This window comes from Centroberyx gerrardi, chromosome 14, assembly GCF_048128805.1.
Source record: "Centroberyx gerrardi isolate f3 chromosome 14, fCenGer3.hap1.cur.20231027, whole genome shotgun sequence".
NCBI lineage: Eukaryota > Metazoa > Chordata > Actinopteri > Beryciformes > Berycidae > Centroberyx > Centroberyx gerrardi.
In genome coordinates, this window is record NC_136010.1 from 26,041,852 (window position 1) to 26,061,568 (window position 19,717).

General features: G+C 40.6%; 2 protein-coding genes across 3 annotated transcripts in view; one reads left to right on the forward strand and one right to left on the reverse strand.

Moving 5' to 3' along the window:
- Positions 1–6,130: 6,130 nt before the first annotated feature.
- LOC139923164 (twist-related protein 2-like) lies at positions 6,131–10,642 on the forward strand. 2 transcript variants are annotated; one of them, XM_078288283.1, is made up of 3 exons: positions 6,131–7,215; positions 7,669–8,001; positions 9,900–10,642. In XM_078288283.1, the coding sequence occupies exon 1, from the start codon at positions 6,526–6,528 to the stop codon at positions 7,171–7,173; it is 648 nt and encodes a 215-aa protein (XP_078144409.1). In that variant the 5' UTR covers positions 6,131–6,525; the 3' UTR covers positions 7,174–7,215; positions 7,669–8,001; positions 9,900–10,642. The 2 variants fall into 2 exon arrangements, with proteins under 2 accessions (XP_078144409.1, XP_071769984.1); XM_071913883.2 differs by having other exon boundaries at positions 6,131–8,001.
- Positions 10,643–14,459: 3,817 nt separating this feature from the next.
- Positions 14,460–19,717, reverse strand: part of hdac7a (histone deacetylase 7a) — a 52,882-nt gene continuing 47,624 nt past the window's right edge. Inside the window, exons 25-26 of the mRNA XM_071913880.2 lie at positions 18,398–18,536; positions 14,460–18,286 (exon numbers count right to left, since the gene is read on the reverse strand). Of these exons, the coding sequence (XP_071769981.2) occupies positions 18,241–18,286; positions 18,398–18,536 (185 nt within the window). The 3' untranslated portion in view covers positions 14,460–18,240. The remainder of the gene's footprint in view (positions 18,287–18,397; positions 18,537–19,717) is intronic.

The window sequence follows — 19,717 nt, forward strand, 5'->3', positions numbered from 1 at the left end:
CGAGCCTGCATCTGGATCTCATCTGGATGGAGAGAGAGAGAGAGGGAGAGAGAGAGAGAGTAAGAGAGAGAGAGAGAGAGAGAGAGAGAGAGAGATTTTCTCTTATGTTGCCTTATGCTCTTTATACACTGCAAAAAAGGACAAGCTTGGCAATTTATCTCATTAGTAAGCTTTATTTTATTAAGATTTATTATTATAAGCTCATTTCAGGATGTTTTTGGTCAAATTATCGCACCGGTAATTTCTTATTAATTTCAATATAATTTATATTATGTTATGTATTTTTTATTATTGTAAATCACTATGTCAATCAATCAATATATGTAATACAAAAAAATCACAATAAACATACTTGTTTCAAGACACTTGCTTGAAAGATAGTAATAGGAAGATAGTAGATAGGAAATAGTCTTAAAGCAAGTTTTTTGGTTTTGTGATGTATTGAAAGAAGTCATGAGTGACTGACATGAACCAAGTGAAATTTAATGACATTTACAAAACTATGTTCCTGTGCAAGTTCCAGCAAGTTTGACAAAAAAAACATCCTGAAATAAGGCTAAGTCTGGATCCATTTTTTTTTTACAGTGTAGCTTGTCCATCTCTCTCTCTCTCTCTCTCTCTCTCTCACACACACACACACACACACACACACACAACCATCTCCCTAGTTTCACTTTTCTCTGAACCTAGTTATTTTTCCTGTTAGACATTCCTCCATGTTAGTGAGACAATGACACAGTGGCACGCGAGGCTTGAGCTTCATACCTGGAAACCAGACAGGGTAGTATGTTCGGTAACTTCCAGTAATATTTACAGAAATATTATTACCTTTTCCGGTGACAAGTAGTGCAACGATTTACTATTTAAATTTCAGTCGGAATATTACAGTTACCAATCAAAATAATAGTCAGATTGGAATTGAATTAACCAAAACCTCTTCACAACTCCATCCGTTGAGTCATTTCCATCAAAATTAGGCAAAAAAACAACCAAATTATCCTTCTCAATGAGCAGTAGGCCTACTTTTAAATTGCTTAAATTTTACTTGAGTAGAAGTAAAATTACTGTAAAAATCATTACAAATCAAGTAAAAGTAATAAATTGCTTGTTTAAAATGTGAGTAAAAAAACTGTTACATTATCTTTTTTTTTTACATTGTTACGTATAAACTTTACTATGCAATTAAAAACAGGACAAGAGGACAGAGCGTTCAATGTGTGATATTGCAAATTATGTTATGTTGAGCATTATAAAATATGATTGTGACCTTAATGTGTCCCTGTTATTCAATAAAGTTAGATTATCAGTGTTTATTTTGTTGTTAGCTACCCAACTAGCTAGCAAGGCTAGCAAACGAGCTAGACAGGCTAAACGAGGCTAACGAAACAGATTTTTGTCTAATGTTATCTAAGCTACTATCATTTGTGCATTGAAATTCAAACATTTAATGTTAAACTGGTTAACGTTTCCTCCAATGCTTCCACAGGTTTGATGCAGATGCTATTTACGACTGACCAGTTTCTGATGCAATGCTAATGGAGAGCCTACAAAATGTGTACTCTGTAATGAATGCAATTTATAATCGGGCAAAATACAACACCTCAGTCAAAAAATACTAAATTACTCAATTCAAAAAACACTCAAAAAAGTACAAGTACACAAAAAGGCTTCTCAATTGTAGTAAAAAGAGTACAGTAATTGTAATTCATTACTACACTAAACTAGCTTAGATTACAAAATGGCAGTGAAGTTTATTTCCTCTTGATGGAAACATTTTGATTTTATCTAGCAAAAGGATGACAAGAGCATTGGGACATTATCTCCCTAGTAATTCATGGGCGAGGCAACCGCCAATTTTGGGAAATGGAACGTTAAAGTAACAAGTAGTGTAATGAATTCCTGGTCCCAGGGAATAATAAGTAAAGTAAATGTATTACTTAAAAACATCAAGTTTATTTGTGTGGCCCTTAATCATGGTTACGATCTCAAAGGGCTTCACAACGCCCAAATTATAAGAAAATGAATCAGAATCAAAATAAAAATTTAAAAAAATGAATTAAAAATGTTATAAAGTTATAAAGTGAAACTGCAACTCATAGAGTCATTTGTTTAGTGAAGAAAATCCACTTCCTGTACTGATTGAATGGAAAGTGAATTGACCTCAACCTGCTGCCTGGCACATGCATTTTTGACATTTGAACTGGTCTCAAAGTCATGAAAATTTTCCTACACGTGGAGGACAAAGTCAGCTGTGGGGAACTTGAAGAGTTCCACTCCAAACTGAGATATCCAAAGCTACTCATACAAAATGACTGTATGAGTGACTACACTAACCCTCTTAGTAGAAAATTATACTTTCACTTTGGGTGACTATGGCCCCTACATGATGATACGCAATTTATGTTAAATCATGTGAAATATAGTCCTGGGAAGTGTGTACAAAACCCATATAGACGCATGTATTGGATGTATATTGCATGCATACAAACAGTACATGTGGGCATTGTGTGTATGTGTAAATGCACTCCACTCTGTACACCTATGTATTTGCGTGAGCCGTGTGTGTGTGTGTGTATATAACCTCCACATGTGATAACATTCTCCCATTTTTCTCGGTGGAAATATTTAGGCTAAGTCCTCATTTGAGCGTGCAGTTCAAACAGACAGGGTCCAGCGTTCTTTCCCCTTTTCCAGACGCCGTCAGTCTCCGGGGGGGCCGTCCCATACAACACAGGGCATTGTGAGCTTGGCCGCCCCTCCCCTCCCCTCTGCCCCGGTATATGGGTGTTTATATCAAGCCCTGATATCCATTTTCCATCATCCCTCTAGCTCAGAGGTATTTATTTTTAGCAAGCAAGGAACAGTTTCAAGGGAACTGTGATGTGTAAATAGTTGTGATCCGTCGCAGGTGTCCCATCGCCCCCAGAGAGGACGCACGAGCTAATGATGTTTAAAGAGAAGAAGATGAAAAGGGATCGGCCTGTTTCACAGTGACGTGTGCACATTAGTATTGATGGACTCTTAATTCCAACTACAACATAAAGCATTGTCTGGAAGCAAGTTTGTTACCTTTGGACTTGCTGAAGTAAATGTTTCTGATACTATTCATTCAACACGCGTACTGAGTGTTACTATTCATTTCATCATTTCATACACTGTTTGAGATATTGTTGAAGTTACTCACAAACAAACCATTTCACCTTTTCAGGACATGTTGAATTATTAAAGTCACCTACTGGCTGAAATCCTATAGATAATGACCAGAGGCTTTGATAGAGAACATAATACAAAAATACTGTATGTCTGTAGCCTTCCCATTCACTGACCAGAGATAAAGCAAATGGAAGTCAAACTTTTTTCACTGCATCCACTACTGCTGAATGGTAGCTCCAGGAATTGTTTGGAACGAGCACAAAGAGAGACATAACATCCAGTCATTTGAGAGACAACTCTGTGGTACAAAATACCATTGAAGTTATACTTAACATTTGGGGAAACGGTCTGAGCAGCTTCCACAATACGAATACATGAGACGCAGCACACAGTGGCTTCCTGATGGGATAATTCTACAGTTCCACAGTCTTTACTGGCCCATCTGGCCGCTGTGTGGAGGCCTGTCCAATGTGCTCCCTGGAAAGAGGTTAACAACCCACTTCTAGGTAAAACACATGCTGAGAGGGACCGCCGTTTGTGTGTTTTGACAAAACCATGTCCGTACTTACCTGACCTGGACGCGGCAAAAACACATCATTGGAAAGTTAGAAGTAGGATAGACTCTCATCGTTAAAGCCCAGCGAACATTTGGACGTTAAATAGATGCACCAATGTTGAAACCCTGTGTAAATATAGCGCCAAAATGGAAGTTGAGACGACATCCATAGTCATCCATAACTTCTACCTGCATCACTTTGGGAACTCAGAACCTAAATGTCTTTCTGATATCAGCTCAAAACCTTTTCTCTTAGCTCTTTTAATATGAATTTGTATGTCAATTAGTCCGTCAAACACTTGCTGGGAGGGAATGACTAGCCAAATTCTCATCTTAAATATGAAAACAAAAAGTGGGCTTTTAGCTGTAAATATTGCAATACCTAAAGTCATTTACTGGAAAAAGGTATGTAATTGAAATCAATAAGTCCTCAATAGTTTCTAGTGTTTCCTGATAGAAGGCTCAATAAGCTGATGCTGCCAGGACACAAATATAATCCCAGACAGTGTGCAAAGCATATTTAATATTTCCAAGAAGATAATGCTGAATCACAGGAGCCTTACAAAGATCCAGCACCAGCAACTTTTAAAGTCGCTTGGGGCTTTATGCATAGTGCAGTCAAACTAGTGCAAACATTGTTGTGGCAACAAAAACATAGTTACACTGTTGCACCGTCACAGTGAGCAATGCTGTGTGCTCAAGAGAAATGCTTTCATCCAATTTGTGGTCAGACAATAGACTTTTCTCTTCTTGTTGTGGACTTGAGCCATCTTTGAGTTGACTCACTGGAGAGAGAGGAGGGACTGACTTTCAGCTTGTCCAATTCTGTGTCCTAATTCAGAGTTTTGTGATCATACTGTGCCTAAACAAAACCATTTTTACTCAAGGGTTTACAACAGAGGAGACCATCTCGTCTCTGAAAAGTAAAAATCTAACAATAGACTTTTCTCTTGCGGGGGTGTGGCTGTGGGCCATACTGGAGGCTCCTTGAGTATTTTTGGAGAGTAAAGTCCACGTTGAAATGGACCGAGGCTTGTTCTAGATGTAGCTCGGGGGATGAAAGTAACAAAAGTTCCCACCGGCCTCCCTCCGATCCACAGTGCTCATTCTTTCCTTAATGCTGCTATTAGACCTCAGCGCTACACTGCTGTCTGAGTGCCAGCTCCGTCCTCCCTCCAGGTTTGTGCTTTAGAAACTCAAGCCAAGTCAACGCCAGTAAAATGAAACACAACCAAACACACTGTCTCAGTTGTTTCTCAACCAGCAAAAACCCACTGTGAGCAACAGAAACCGTGCATTTGTTCTTTTACTGTGCAGCCAATATGATTTCTATAGATTCAAATGTACAATATTAAATGTAATCCATCTAATTCACCCACAATTTACCCACTTCTTTATTTTCAAAATAGAGTTTACCAATCTTTTAGACTGACATCTGAGATCTTTATGATGTACATTCATAGTATACACCATAGTGAGTAGTATCAAACTACTGTAAATTACTGACGACAGGGTATTTTAACTAAATTAATGCTTTTATGAAAATACAATTAATTTTTGTTTATATTTGTGGCTGTTTGTCTTATGATGATCTCTGATTGGAGGTCATAGTTTACATAATTTTTTATTTACCACTACATAACTAATGAAGGGATACACTTCTATTTCCGTTTTTATTACAGTTTTAAAAGTATTGTCATTCCTATTCATCATTACTCTGTGATGACTGCATCCCTCACCACAAGTACAACAATGTCTAATTCTTACTCCACGCAATATGTGACATTAACAATTTCTAACAAGCAATTTAGGAACGTAATCCTCTCATCATTACTCCATCTATCTGGAATGTTCTGTGTTAAAACAAAACCCATCGTTACTCTGTGAAACATTTCACTACTTATAAAGCAGCCAGAACTACCATATAGGAGATAAATGGAGTTGAATTTTGTCCAAGTTTCAAGCAGGAAAAGAAAACATTCATGGGGCTTCTCTGCCGCTTGTGCTTTTCTCTCAGCTATATCATCGTTTTCAAATTCAAAGCAACTGATGATGGTGCTGAGTTGTGGAGAGGAGGAGAGGGGACGAGGCAGTGAGAGGGGGATGGTAGCGACTTGTTTTGGAAGAAATCTGGAACCTATAAACTTGGGCAACTTCTATGACAAAAAGCAAACGTCAGAAAGACACAATTTGGTTGGCTGAACCGCACACCTCTGTCTCCGCCTCATCCCTTTGATCCGACCAATCACTGAACACCCGTTCTTCCTGTTGTCTTTGGCTTAGCCGAGCCCTCAGAACTCCTCTGAACCAATCGGTGGAACAGATGGGTGGGGAGCTGCAAGTTTTATCCTCCTTTCCCTTTAAAAAGTCAGATTCAGGTTGCTCTTGTCTCACATACAGCTACAGGAACGGCACGTGAGAACGGTCTGGCTTGCCCAAGCAGCGTATATTCACAGAGACTGGGAAGCGATTATTGCCAGGATATCCACGTGTGGATGAAGAAGCACTGTGGCTATCTAAAACCAAGTGCCGACTGAGCACCCACTTCAGTTAAGCATGTTTAGAAGTGAGAGAGTGTAACGTTGATAAGAGTTAGGGAGGAAGTAGCGCAACAGAAGGCCTGAGAAACACTCAACAAAACAGAGGGAGTTCCCGAAGAGGAGGAGAGCAAGACGGAGGAAAACTGTGGGAAGGAGAGAGAGAGTGGACAGGGATATACAGAACGAAAGAAAGCACCAAGGAGAGATTCAGGAGGAGTGAAGGATAGAAAGAGTGACAGAAAGGAGAGAGTTGATAGAAAAGAGAAGTGCCCAAGTATGAGGGAGGAGGAGCAGTCCAACGATGACCACGCTGAGGGAGGGGTTGCTTCCAGCGAGGAAGACACGGGGAGACCACCCTCCAACGCCTGTCCTGTTGTTGTAGCGACACCGGGGATCACCGGGCGCAAGCGGCAGACAGGCCCGCGGACGGAGGATCATGTTATCAGCGCTACCGCCACCACATTAGCAGAGGACGGCAAGACCAAGCCGGGGGACGACACTCGCCTCCACACCCCGACCGGACCCAAGAGAGTCAAGAAGAGCCCCCAGCATCGGCCGCCTTCCTCAGGCCCGTCCCTCTCTCCTCTTCCTGGTCCTGGTCCTGGAGGTCTTTCAATCCTGGAGGACCCACACACCCAGCGGGTGATCGCCAACATCCGCGAGCGCCAGAGGACGCAGTCCCTGAACGACGCCTTCGCCTCGCTGCGTAAAATCATTCCTACGCTCCCCTCCGACAAACTGAGCAAGATCCAGATCCTGAAGTTGGCGTCGCGCTACATTGACTTTCTCTACCAGGTTCTGCAGAGCGACGAGATGGACAGTAAGGTGGCTGGATGTAACTACCTGGCCCACGAGAGGCTGAGCTACGCATTCTCCGTCTGGAGGATGGAAGGTGCCTGGTCGACTATGTCTGCCAGTCACTAGCCCAGGAAGAAAAGGAGATTTGTCTTCTAACTGTCCTGAAATGTATGAGAAATTCCTGACAGGGAAATATGCTTACTTGATATAGAGGCTAGAGGGAGGCTTATAAACTGTGTCTGCTAGCTGCTAGACTTACATTCCTTTAACATTATCCTCAACCCAGATCATCTGTTTGCCTCAATGATGGAAAGAGCACATGAGACTAGAAAACAAGAGATTCAGATAGCTTTATGTCTGCACTTGGATAGAGCTGGTTTGCAAGCCACTAACCCTTCATAACATTGCCTTTTTCATTATTAATGTCTCAATAAGCCACATTATCTTCACTCAGTTGTGATGGCTGTGCATTCTTATGGTGGTCTTGCATTTCTGCTTGCCAAAAGAAAGTAATATTATTGTTTATCTGTGTCGGTGGCATTATCCTCAACCTAGAGTCTGAATGCCTCCTAGCTTTTTTTTAAAAGATTGTTTCTATGACATTTCTACTCTGTTACATAGAATACAGTGGAGAAGGACAGGAGAGGTGAGAGATAGAAGGGGCGTGACTTGCGACAAAAGTCAAGAGCCGGACTCAAAGCCACAACATTTCGAGGCTGGTGATCAAGGATGCCCTGTCCTTAGTAAATGTTACCCCTACACGACAGCATGGCCCATTCAGCTGGAGCCTTGCCACCTCTAGGCTTTCCCGGGTCCTGAACCTTGACCCCTGGCGTCATCCTCATCATCACTGTTATCATCATCATCACGTCATCATCACAATCGCTATTACCATCGTCATCGCCATCAGTATCACCATCATCACCATCATCACCATCATCGTCATCATCATAGGTATGCATACCTTGAGCCGTGTTTGGGCTTCATTTAATATTTTGATTTAACTTAACCTGAACTAATATATTGCATACAAGTGAATACATTTGAAGAGCATTGAAATAGCAAGAAAGGAGGGATAGAAAGAAAGAGCAAGAGTTAGAAAATTGGAAAGAAGAAATTGGATAAATAGAGAGAGATTGGCTCTTTGACTTCTCGGCTTTTCATCTCTTTCATCTCCTACTTTTCCAAGACTCTGACATATTATTAATCCCTGACCACCTCTGAACCCAAACGATGGTGGAAAAAGTAGCAGTGGGCAGCAGTCGTCCTGACTAAAGTTTCTCCTCTTTTTACCCAAACCAAGCCCCTTTGTTTCTTCTAATGCCAAAAAAACTCTCCTCGGAAATTCTTTCCTCTCATTTTGGCCCAAATTTGCTTGCGTTGCACGAAACCGTGATACAGCTACAGCTAGCTGACGAGGAGGCGTAATGAAAACAAACGGTTCCTAAAAGCCATGAATCATGTGTGTCACCATCAAAGGGGAGGCTGATGTGGCTCCCTGCTGGGCTCCCATAAACCACTGGGACTGATGGAGGAGGTGAGAGCTGATTTATATATACACAGACACACATGGTCATGCGCACACATGCATAGATGCAGCCATGCACACACCCATGCACATACACACATACACACACACACACATACACATGCCTCCTCCACCTCCTGCGTTTTAAAAAGAACCTGAGCGCCTTTTTCTGTAAAAGCCGCCATCTGCAATTGCCATATTATACACAGGCATTCAAGCAACAGCAAATTTGTTTTTATATATATTTTACCAGTGGTTTTTGACTCACATGGATGAGAACAAACGCACAGCAAGATCACCTGTGAGTTTTTGTTTTCATTTCATATGAACAACCCCACTGTAACGCAGCGGGGGTGGATGTGCTGCTATTTGTATTCGCTGACTGCATATCGAGGCTCCAGCTCAATATCCATGACAAACCACTTCTTCCTTCATCGCCAATATGCACCCAGCCTAGCAACCTATCATTAGAGTGTCCCAGGGAGGTACAGTAGCTGGTGTTTCCAGCTCCTATGAAGACTGCCTTTTACGTTGCCCCAGAGTCAGCACAGTGTGGTCTCAGAAGCTAACCTTCGCTGACACACTAGAAGACATTTGACATTTCGAAACAACTCTTTTTTTAGGCCAAAAGGAAAAAAATGCATCCCCTGTACATTTTGTACAATGAAATGACTGAGAGTAGCTGGCTGTAAGAATCGAGAAGATGGATGTTGAGTACACATTCAACTCAGGCAGCTTCTGAAACAGCATTAAAGCTATGACTTATATTCTTTTGGATCAAGGGAAAATTGATCCCTCACCTATTCATGCTAACTAATCATTTTTGTACAGTGATTATCTGTTCCTGGAATGTGTTTTTTAGCTGCACAGATGATGACAAAGTCGGTTACCTTACAGCTATGATACACGGGCAACACTTTGAAGCAATGAAAATGGGCAATTTTGCCAACGACTATGACCAACAGTGCTTCGTCATTATAATCTTGTTTGCACACTTGTTTGCTTGTTTGTCACTTTATTCTCGTAGCATTTTCTAGTCCCCATCTATGGCAATACTGTACCTCAAATTGTTGCCCATTTATCATGTACTTTAAAACAAGTTGGGCTCTGACCTACTACCTCGAACAATGTTATGTTTATTTCTATATTATTATTTGAAGGGTGAAATTAATTCAAAAGTGTTTTCCTCTGATCTGATTGGCTGCCCCAGGTGCCACCTCGGAAATGTGAAGTTGTGTCTGGTGGATGGTGAGGGAATTGACAGTACACTGCATTAATCTCAGTGGTAACTGCATAATAATGTTTGTGCCTTGTGTCCTTTCAGCTCCCCAGTAAAGCGACTGTGATCTTCCCTGTACATCTCTACTCCATGCTACTATTTCTACCATTCCAATCATGCGGACATACAAATTGAACCTTTCAGTTGCCTGACTGCACCCATTATTTGTTTGACATACGATGGAAGGACAATGTAATACCATCAAATGGCGTCTTGACCAGGACACTGCAGTTATGGATTGACATGGGAGGAAAAGGATGCGTCTTCTCTGGATCAGCCAATCAACAAATAACCATGAAACTTTGGAATCATTTGACAATATAGACGGACAATTTTGCCACCAACTCTGACTTTTTTTTCCTGATACTGTTGTTCCTTAGAGGTCACTGTTTTGTAGTTTAGATGCAGTGTTGGGGAACTTCTACCATGGCTACCACTGTAAAAGACTTTGAAACCTGGAGCTAAGACGAGACCCAACTACGGGCTACTGGAACAGTGACTGTGAGCCGCCTCCAAACCAGCAGGTTCAATAGTGAAAACAACATCAGCAGCAAGTTTAGGTTCTATGCTGACAAGTACTTGTTTTCTTGTTAGCTATACTGAAAAAAGTTGAAGAAAAACATGTTAGGCTTGGTTTTTGTAGGAGCAGTTACTTGAAGTATAAACATTATGGTGATTTACCACAAATGGCTGAAATTGATATGAGTGATTATAAATATCAGCAGCAGAAAAATCCTTGGAGAATAGAAGTAGCGATACATGCTGCACCTGTGTTGCATCAGTATTTTATCAGTCTGAGACTGTCTTGAAAATAAAAACTTTGACTGTCTTTATTATTCATGAGTTCCTAATGTCATAGTAGAAAATGGATGACGTGCAAACATTTATTCTACCACCACCACAACCTCTCTTTCTCTCCTCTCTCTCTTTAAACTGTCACTCTCTTTCTCTTGTCTAACTCCCTTCCTCCCTCTTTCCCTCAGTCTTTTTAATGAGGACTTGTGCCTTTGCCTGGTCAGTCAGGAACAGTTAATTCCCCCCAAAAGAACAAGTTAATGTGCAATTAAGGGCTCTGGGAATATTTATGGCCTGCTTGAACAGAAATCCTACATTGTAGGCTGATGCCTTCAGCTGCACAGGAGTAGTCTGTAAGTTTATTGTGTGTGACCTGATGCTTGAGCAAGACTGAGGTCAACAGCTCCATTTCCATCCAACTGTCAAACATGTTTTAAGCAAACTTTTGGAATGTCGCAAAACCAACAAAATGCAAATTAGGTGTGTTTCCATCAGCTGTGGTGAATCAAAGAAGTAGGCTTCCTAAACATTGAAAAAGAACATAGCTGCTGCAGGAAAAAACGTCCATGAAAAAATGAAGTCTTTTAAGAATTTATTGTGTTGAGTAACCTGTTATGATTTATTGTCAACTGATGTTGGCCATATTTCATGTTGGAAAACTGTGGGGACTGTGGAAAGAGATTAGTGCCAGTAGAGATTGTGCAAAACCTTTTATTTATCATGGTCATATTGAACCGGTGAATAAAAAAAAAAGGATTTGTTGAATTCAAAATTTAAATTTTTAAAGCACAATTTGAAATTGAATGTAATGGCATTAAATTGAATTTAACTTTAAACTTTAATTAAAAATGTGTTTTTCCCAATTCAAATTAACTCAGATTCAGCTTCCTGAGACACACATCTGGGCACAAGGGACTTGTATTCCCTATGTATTGACTGGAAGGCAGTCGCCTCCTCCAAGGCTGCCAACAGCGGGCTGACACTCTTCACTTAGCCAAGCGGCACTGTGCTTTGTTCATCTCCTCAGCCACCATACTTGGTAAAAAAGCAGCCAGCCTGCCAGGCTGCAATACACCGCTTATAAACAATAGTAGCTGTCTGCAAGGTAGCAAACTGCTGTATGCAGCACAGTACCAGTAAAGCTTCCAGACAGCCTAAAGACTTCTAAGTAATGAGCACAGCCTGCCAGGCTGCCAGTACTAGTAGCTAGGACTCAATTTGCAAGTCTTTCACCAAGTGGGGAGAATAAGGCTCAATCATGAATAAACTATGAATAGATACAACATACTGTATAATCAAAGGATTCCAACTTATCAAACTGTAGTTTTACCAAAATGATATCTATGGAATTAAAACATAAAAATACATGATGTGAAAACACTAAACAAGTATTTGCCCCTCGCTGCATTTATATTTGATCCAATTAAATGTAGAAATGGCAAAAAACACTGATGGGGCAAATGTTTTCGCACGCCACTGTACGTAATTTCTCATCAATATGGAGAATAGGTTGGCAAGAAATGAGCTACCACAAGCCACAGGGTAAAAACACAAATACACTTGTGTGCGCAGGTGCGTGCACACACACACACACACACACACATACACACATACATATACAGGATAAGATGCCAGATTAACACGAGTGAAATATCAATCAGGAGAGTATTCTGTGCCTCTTCAGAGAAAAACCAGGGACAATATTAGCCTATGCAATATCCTAATGAAAGTTTTAGGTATCTGTATATCTGTATTTAGGTATCTATATGTTTAAGAGACAGCATGTATGTCAGTTTTGTTATGGGAACATTTATGTTGTATATAGATACAGGAATTGTGCCTCCTTGTCTAAACTTCTTCTAGTTGGGTGCTTTGCCAAAACCTACAAACCAACCTCAAGCAAGTCCATGAAAAACATAGGAGTGGCAGCACTCCAAAAACTTTTTGAGAAACATGATTAATTTGAAAAGATGACAAGACTGGACCTCAACTATGCCACATTTTATTCATGGCCAACATCATACTGACATGTCTCAGTCTCTTTTTAAAGTTTTTTTGTTTTGGGAATGCCGTCACTCCCATGTTTTTCATGGAGTTGCTTGAAATATTATATTAATATTATATGAAACATTTTATTCTTGTAAGTTAGTATATAACCAGCCTACATATAAAAACTTCCAGATGCTGAGATAATGCATGAGCAAGACAGGCGTTTATCTACTGTAGTGTAAGTTAATGAATAGTTGGTAATGTGATGAGATGAGGGCAGCAGCTTATGTTACTGATGAGGCTTTTCATCTTGGAGGAAAATCTTGTTTTCAGCGTTTCTAGCATTGAATGTAAACTCTTATCACTCTAGGATCACCTCCGTCTGTTGCTGTTGAAGCTTGTTCATCAGGTGGGTGGGAGGGGGGGGGACTGCAGAGACATTTGGAGAGAATGAAGCCTTTTCTACAGCTAAAATTCAGCTGAAACAACAGAATGTCAACATTAGCTAAAGCTGTAAACTCACCTTTCTTATGTAAAAAACCCTTTTTTCTCTTTCTTTTTTTTCTTTCTTTTCTCTTGTGAAAACCAGACTTAGCTTTTGAAGGAAGTGTGATATGAGAGCTCGTGTCGGTTTTATTTCTTTTAAATCATCTCCTGCTACTCTTTGATTTTCTACTCCTGACGTGACAGTCAATTCTCCCGCAGCAAAGCCGTTTAAACACCGACAGACACTGGGCTGGGTTAAACCATTTTCTACATAACTCTGGGGGTGTTCCAGGTGGTGAATATTTTTTGCATGATGATATAGGATAATTTCACTGAAAATTATATAAATCGCCATTTATATTTTAAGCATATTTGTTTAAAACAACACAATGGAAATATTTTAGCAACTATTTATCAAACAGTAAAATCTAACACCTCTATAAACATCTTTGAGGGCCCCTGTCAGCCCAGGTGTCCCTGGAATCTTCCTGACTATATTCTGACTTAATTTTGTAGGCTATAAAGTTATGGAATATATTTAGGATTTGCGAGAAATGCCTGTGCTTCACAGAGGCTTAGCTGTACTATTTTTTGTTCCATAAAATAAAATACATTAACTAACATCACCTTCATAAACTTTCATCCTTCAATGACTTTTGATTGTTGCTAGCAAAATGCTAATTGTTTGGGAAAGGGACTACAACAGTTGTTAGCTAGCTAGCCTATCTGACATGATAAGCTAAATGTATGTGAACAATAACAACTAGGCTATAACGACTATTCAATGCACTATGAAAGTAAAGAGATTGAGCTCTGGTGATGAGCATTTTGTTAGAAAAAATCAATATTCCTAACTAAAAAAACAAAATTCACAGAGGTGATGCTAGGTGATGTTAACCCCTTGTTGGCAGTCTTGGAGGCAAGCCATTGCATTCAGATTCAAATTGTAATTAATTCAAACATTCCTTTTTTTTTTTTTTTTTGATTCAATGGTATAAACATGACAAATTAAAATTTATGTAATTCAAATACAATCTATGCCGGCACTAATCACCTTCCACAGAAATGTTGCTACGTCATTACTTGACAAATGCATTTCCTTTGCAATTTATCACATAGTTTCTTTAGCGACACAAAAATTATCTTCAAGTGCTAGGCCGTCATTGTAAATAAGAATTTGTTCTTAATTGACCTGCCTGGTTAAATAAAGGTTAAATAAAATAAAAAAAAGTGAGCATAAAAACATTTATATGCCAGTGAATTCCTCTGAAATGTATGACTGCCAGCATTTATGTTTGATTTGTTGGGATAAAAAATCCACCCAATGAGCTTAAATTGGAAAACTTTTTTCTTTTTAATTAGGAAGAAAGACAAAAAATAACAGTACAAAATAGACAATCTTTCTATACATACACATGGTAGGAAATATGAGGGGGGGGGGGGGGGAAATAACACATACAGGTAAATAATAACAGAGAATAGTATGAAACAAAGATTTCAATGTCATGTTTTTAGTTAGGGAGTTAAGTCCAGTTAGTGAAGAGTTACCAATACACATACTACTGAATGCATCAAGGCACATATGTGACGTGTGTATTTTGGTCTTGGAGTTTCTATTTACAGTGTCTTTTTTTTTTAAGAACGTACAAATGACATCAGTAATAACGGGAATTAAGACTTGAGGCAATACTGGCCTCTACATAAGACAAAAAAATGGGGCTCTGAGGCCAGTGGGAATATAATACAGGAGAGGTCATTTACAGTATTTGACAGACTGAAAGACTCACAGAAAAACACACTTGCAAATACATGCACCGATACACATGCATATACTGAGTATACGTGTATATACATGTGCACATGCAATCGCAAGCACTCTCTCTCTCTCTCACACACACACACACACACACACATTCGACATCATTACTTCATAGACACCAGATGCACCTACTGGGTGCACTGTACAGAATAGACACAGCACGTTGTTTACTTGCTGTCACTTCTAAAAGAATACTATGAATGGAAGAATGACTCATGTTTCAGTTGCACTAGTAGCCAGTGCAGAACACCCAGCCCCAACATCCCCCATGCAACAGGGCTTTCCAAATGATTCCTCTTGGGGGGGGGGGCAGTTGTACAACAGCAGTGGGACTTCTGCATCGGCTACGTCTTTTCTCCTGTCACTTTAGCTTCTACTGTCCTTTTGTTTGATATAAATGCTCTCTGAGGCCTTCTGATGGGCAGACGCTGCCCAGAGTCCTGACTCCTGACACACACATACAGTTTGGTACATGGAGGGTAACCTGACAATACTTCCTTCGGCCAGTCGAATCTACATTGACTGCTTCTACAAAGGCTGCATTTACACACAAACAGTAAATCATGTAAAAAATCTTGTATCGTGCCACCAAAAGTTTCGATTATGTTTGTGTAAATCCAGTCATGACTGTACAGATCGACAGGGAAAGCACAGCAGCTCCGTTTACTGTTTAAGAGAAATTCATAAGTTTGAAAATAGACAGACTCTTCATGCACGCCTCCCTATTATTAACATCACATCATTTCTGTTGTCTACATTCAAATTTCAAGAAAATATATGTGGCAGTAGTATGTCTTAGGGTTAGACCGATATATTGGTCAGATATTGGCCTTTTATTGAAAAACGGCCAATGTCATGAACTTCTTATACAGTATGATGGAAGTTCCTCTCTTACTCTTCAGGAGTGTGAGTCTATAAAACCTGCATTGAAACCTGCCTCACCCTGCCTGAAGGAGCTGCTAGCCCACCTAAATCTATTCATTAGTCTGAGTTTTAATAGAAACTTTTAGTGTCCCATGATGGTCTAAATGCTGAATACAATTCTGGGGGCAACACTGAATTTTTGAAATTAAAACATATTGTATATCAGCACAATGTGTCAGCTAAGATCTAAAAATATTGGTATTGGTACTGGCCTTCAAAAACCCATATCAGTCCAACCCTAGTATGCACTCTGCGCTGCAATTTGCACTTTTTGCGCTCTGCCACATAATAAACACTAAACTAAGGATCATGAACTTGTGATTCAGACTTTCCTTTGGAATACAGGTCCCACTCAGACCGGATCTACCTCCCTATGTACCTCCCACGAAAGGGCATGTGAGAGGAAGTGCAGATACTAAGCTGGGACTCTGGGATCAATCTGACGGAACTAATTCCAACAATTAACAGAAATCCCCTCAAACTGTATCAATTGAGTAAGGTCATGCAGAAGAGTCTCATATGGATAAACACTCAGGTTCACTTCAAAAGAAAACACATTGGAGCAGTTTCCTCAACGAGACCTGGATCAGGCCTGGAAGCCAAAGACTGTGATTTTTTTAGATGATGGAGAAAAAAAAAGTGAAGGACTATAAACCAGGCCCCTCCATCTCTATCTATTTGTACAGCATGTATGTGGACATCAAGAAAGTCATCATCGACATATACAGTATACAAAAGTCTGCATGTACGATGTTCGCCCAAATCCACAGGTTCAAACGCTGGGTCTTTAACAACAGTCATAGTAAGAGCAGTGTTCATACTGGTCCCTCTGTAGTTGCTTCCATACAGTCTCACCGCCCAGTGCAGGCATACTTAAGGCAGTTTTCTTTGGGTGACGTCCGTTAAGTGCATTAAGGTTATTGCTACCATAAAACAATACAATGGTCCTCAATGGCGCGGCGGTAGGAATGAACGCTCATTTAGTCTCATATATGAACAATAATATATAGTATTCAATACCAGTGGTATGTCAATAGTTCGTCATTGGTTTGTATGTGCAGTCAGGGTGTTTGTGTGTGCATGCGTGTGTGTGTGTGCGTGTGTGCACATCTAAGACACTTCTTTGAACAGCAGTGAGAAAAAAACACAATCCTGCTCTCAAAATCTGGCCTACTTTTTCAGATTAACTTCATAGGAAATACAACTCAATACAGTATTTCGGTCAATACGCATCCTCAAAGGCTTAATAAGACATCTTAGAATAGGAGTGGAATTAAAGAGGAGACAGACGTTCGTCCAAATCTTCAAAAGAGACTATTAAATAACCTAGAGAGAGTTGCTTTTTTTTTTTTTTCGTTGTGTTTTTTTTTCCCAGAGCTTTGGAATTTCTTACGGTTCACATTATGGAATGCACAGTGCAATAAAACAACAAGGACATTTGCTCTTTCTTTGTTTCTTCAAAACCACAGTTGTCCATTTTGTGTCTTCATTTTCTCGCTCTCCCCCTCTGGTCGTCTTCTTTGTTGTCGTCTTTTAGTGGTTAAACTGCATGTAATGACATTAAAAACAGACAGTCTCTCTCTGTCTTTCTTTCCATCGTTTGTCGTTTTCTCTCTGTTGCGGCCACTTCTTGTTCTGCAGCCGTTGTTTGTGTCCAGTCCATCCTGTGTGTGTTGGTAAATGCTTTCACCTGACGCCGCAGGCTTCGACTGCAGTCATTTTGCACCCCTTATTCGGTTCAGCTCGATTTGGGAGGCAAAACGGCACACGTAGTCCACGTCTCCTCCTTCTGAATCCTGACGTTGGTCCTAAGTTGAGTTAAGGCAAGGTTAAGGCAAAAAGGCAAAAAAACAACGGCTGCTGGTAAATAGTGCTTCAAGACCCTCTTACAGTCTGTAAGACTAAAGCCAGGTTTTCACAATCTGAATGTGAACTCAGTCTGTTCCTGTAAGGTTTGTCGAAGTGGTCACAGAGTTGTGGTACTGGACTTCTGAACACACACATTCCAATGTCAATCAGGAGACATGAAAAAATCCATTTAAACCAAAAAAAAATATCTCGTGTTGCTCTTTGGTGAGGTTTCAGATGGCCACCCAACTGCAGGCAGTGCTGTTGGGTTGAGTTGGATGGTTAACAGCATTGAGGTGCTCGTATGACAAGTCTATGGAGGTTCAGCATTGTGTGTGTTTATGTGTGTGTGTGTGTGTGTGTGTGTGTGTGTGTGTGTAATAAGGCAGATGGGTGGGGCTCAGTGGCATTACGATGTCGCTATATCCCCTTCGTGGTCACGTGACAGCGCAGGAGCTCCGAGGCTATTTGGTGGGGCCGACTTCCTGAAGGCTGGGGTGCTGCGAGGTGATTGGTCGGATTCTTCTACATGGAGTCGTCGTCGTCGTGCTCCATTGGCTCGTCGGGGAGGCTTGAGGAGAGGGCGGAAAACAGACGTCAAGCACAGAGCTGGGACTGCGTGCGTGTGTGTGTGTGTGTGTGTGTGTGTGTGTGTGTGTGTGTGTGTGCATGAGATCTTTACCTCTTGTTGGAAAGGACTCCCACAGAGAGCGAGGCCAAGGCGTTGACAGCATCTGCTTCCTCACAGTCTCTGTTCTGAGCAGCCAGATAGGACAGACCCACTGATCCACTGTACGCCTTCACACTCTGCCAGTACTGACCTACAACACACACGCACACACACACACACACACACACACAGGTTACTAGTGTTGTCACCATAACTGAAATTTCAGGACTGAGTTTCAATGCTTTCACCAAATGTGTTCTGCAAGATGAAATTCCATGTCAGCGTCATATGCAGAGGGTGTGAACGTGTGGATTGGAAGAGATAAAAGAAGAAGAAGGAGGATTGGAACACATCGAGCTGCAGTCTGGCTCTTGACAGACTGCAGTAGTTGGAGTCAAACAGCTGAAAACCTGACAACAGTGTAAAGCAGTCAACTATGTCCTAAACTGGATCCCACACCATCTAAACTGGTTGACAAACTGGTGCCAAGAGTGAAATATGGAACAGTTTCACTTACAGAGCCGACAAAGACAAACATCAATCCGACATCAAAAGCAAAAGCTGCTACAAAGCTGTCCAAGTCAAGTGTGGTTTCTTTCTTTCTTTCTTTCTTTCTTTCTTTCTTTCTTTCTTTCTTTCTCTTTCTTTCTTTCTTTCTTTCTTTCTTTCTTTCTTTCTTAGTTACAGTTAAATTCTTATTCCAGCTTCAAAAACGAATGCCAAAACTTTACCTTTAACCATCTTAAAGTCAATATTTTATTTCCAACCATGAGCTCATATGCAAATTCAAGAGTTGCACAACAGCGAGGGAAACAGATGAAAGGTGGAGCATAATGCCGAGAGGCAAAAGAGAAAGAGTAGGAGACGCATCAACAAATCAAATTTGATTTTCCAGATTTGACATTTTCCAGAGTATCAGCCCATTTGAGTGCCAGTGACTATCGGATAGCCATTTGTCTCTGGTGAGGAGTGACATCCGAGAGACAAACAAAGTCTCCGGTCCTCATCAAACCATAAAGAGACACATGAGTGGGACTGATTGTCACGGACAGCAGATGTCTGACTTTACCGTTTTAAGTCTGGATAAGGAGCAGTGAGGATCAGATGGTGGGCAAAAGATTCAGACAAGGACGGACAAGTTGGGGGTAAATAAATATTCTATTTTACAGACCAGGCAGGCATCATATCCTAGAAAATAATCACTCTAATCCATAATACAGTAATATCTGTATCTATGCTAATACTACCACTGTAACTACTATTATTATTACCATCCCTCGTAACGTCTATAGGGAGCTGGCTCTGCAAGGGCCATAGAAATAAGATAAGATA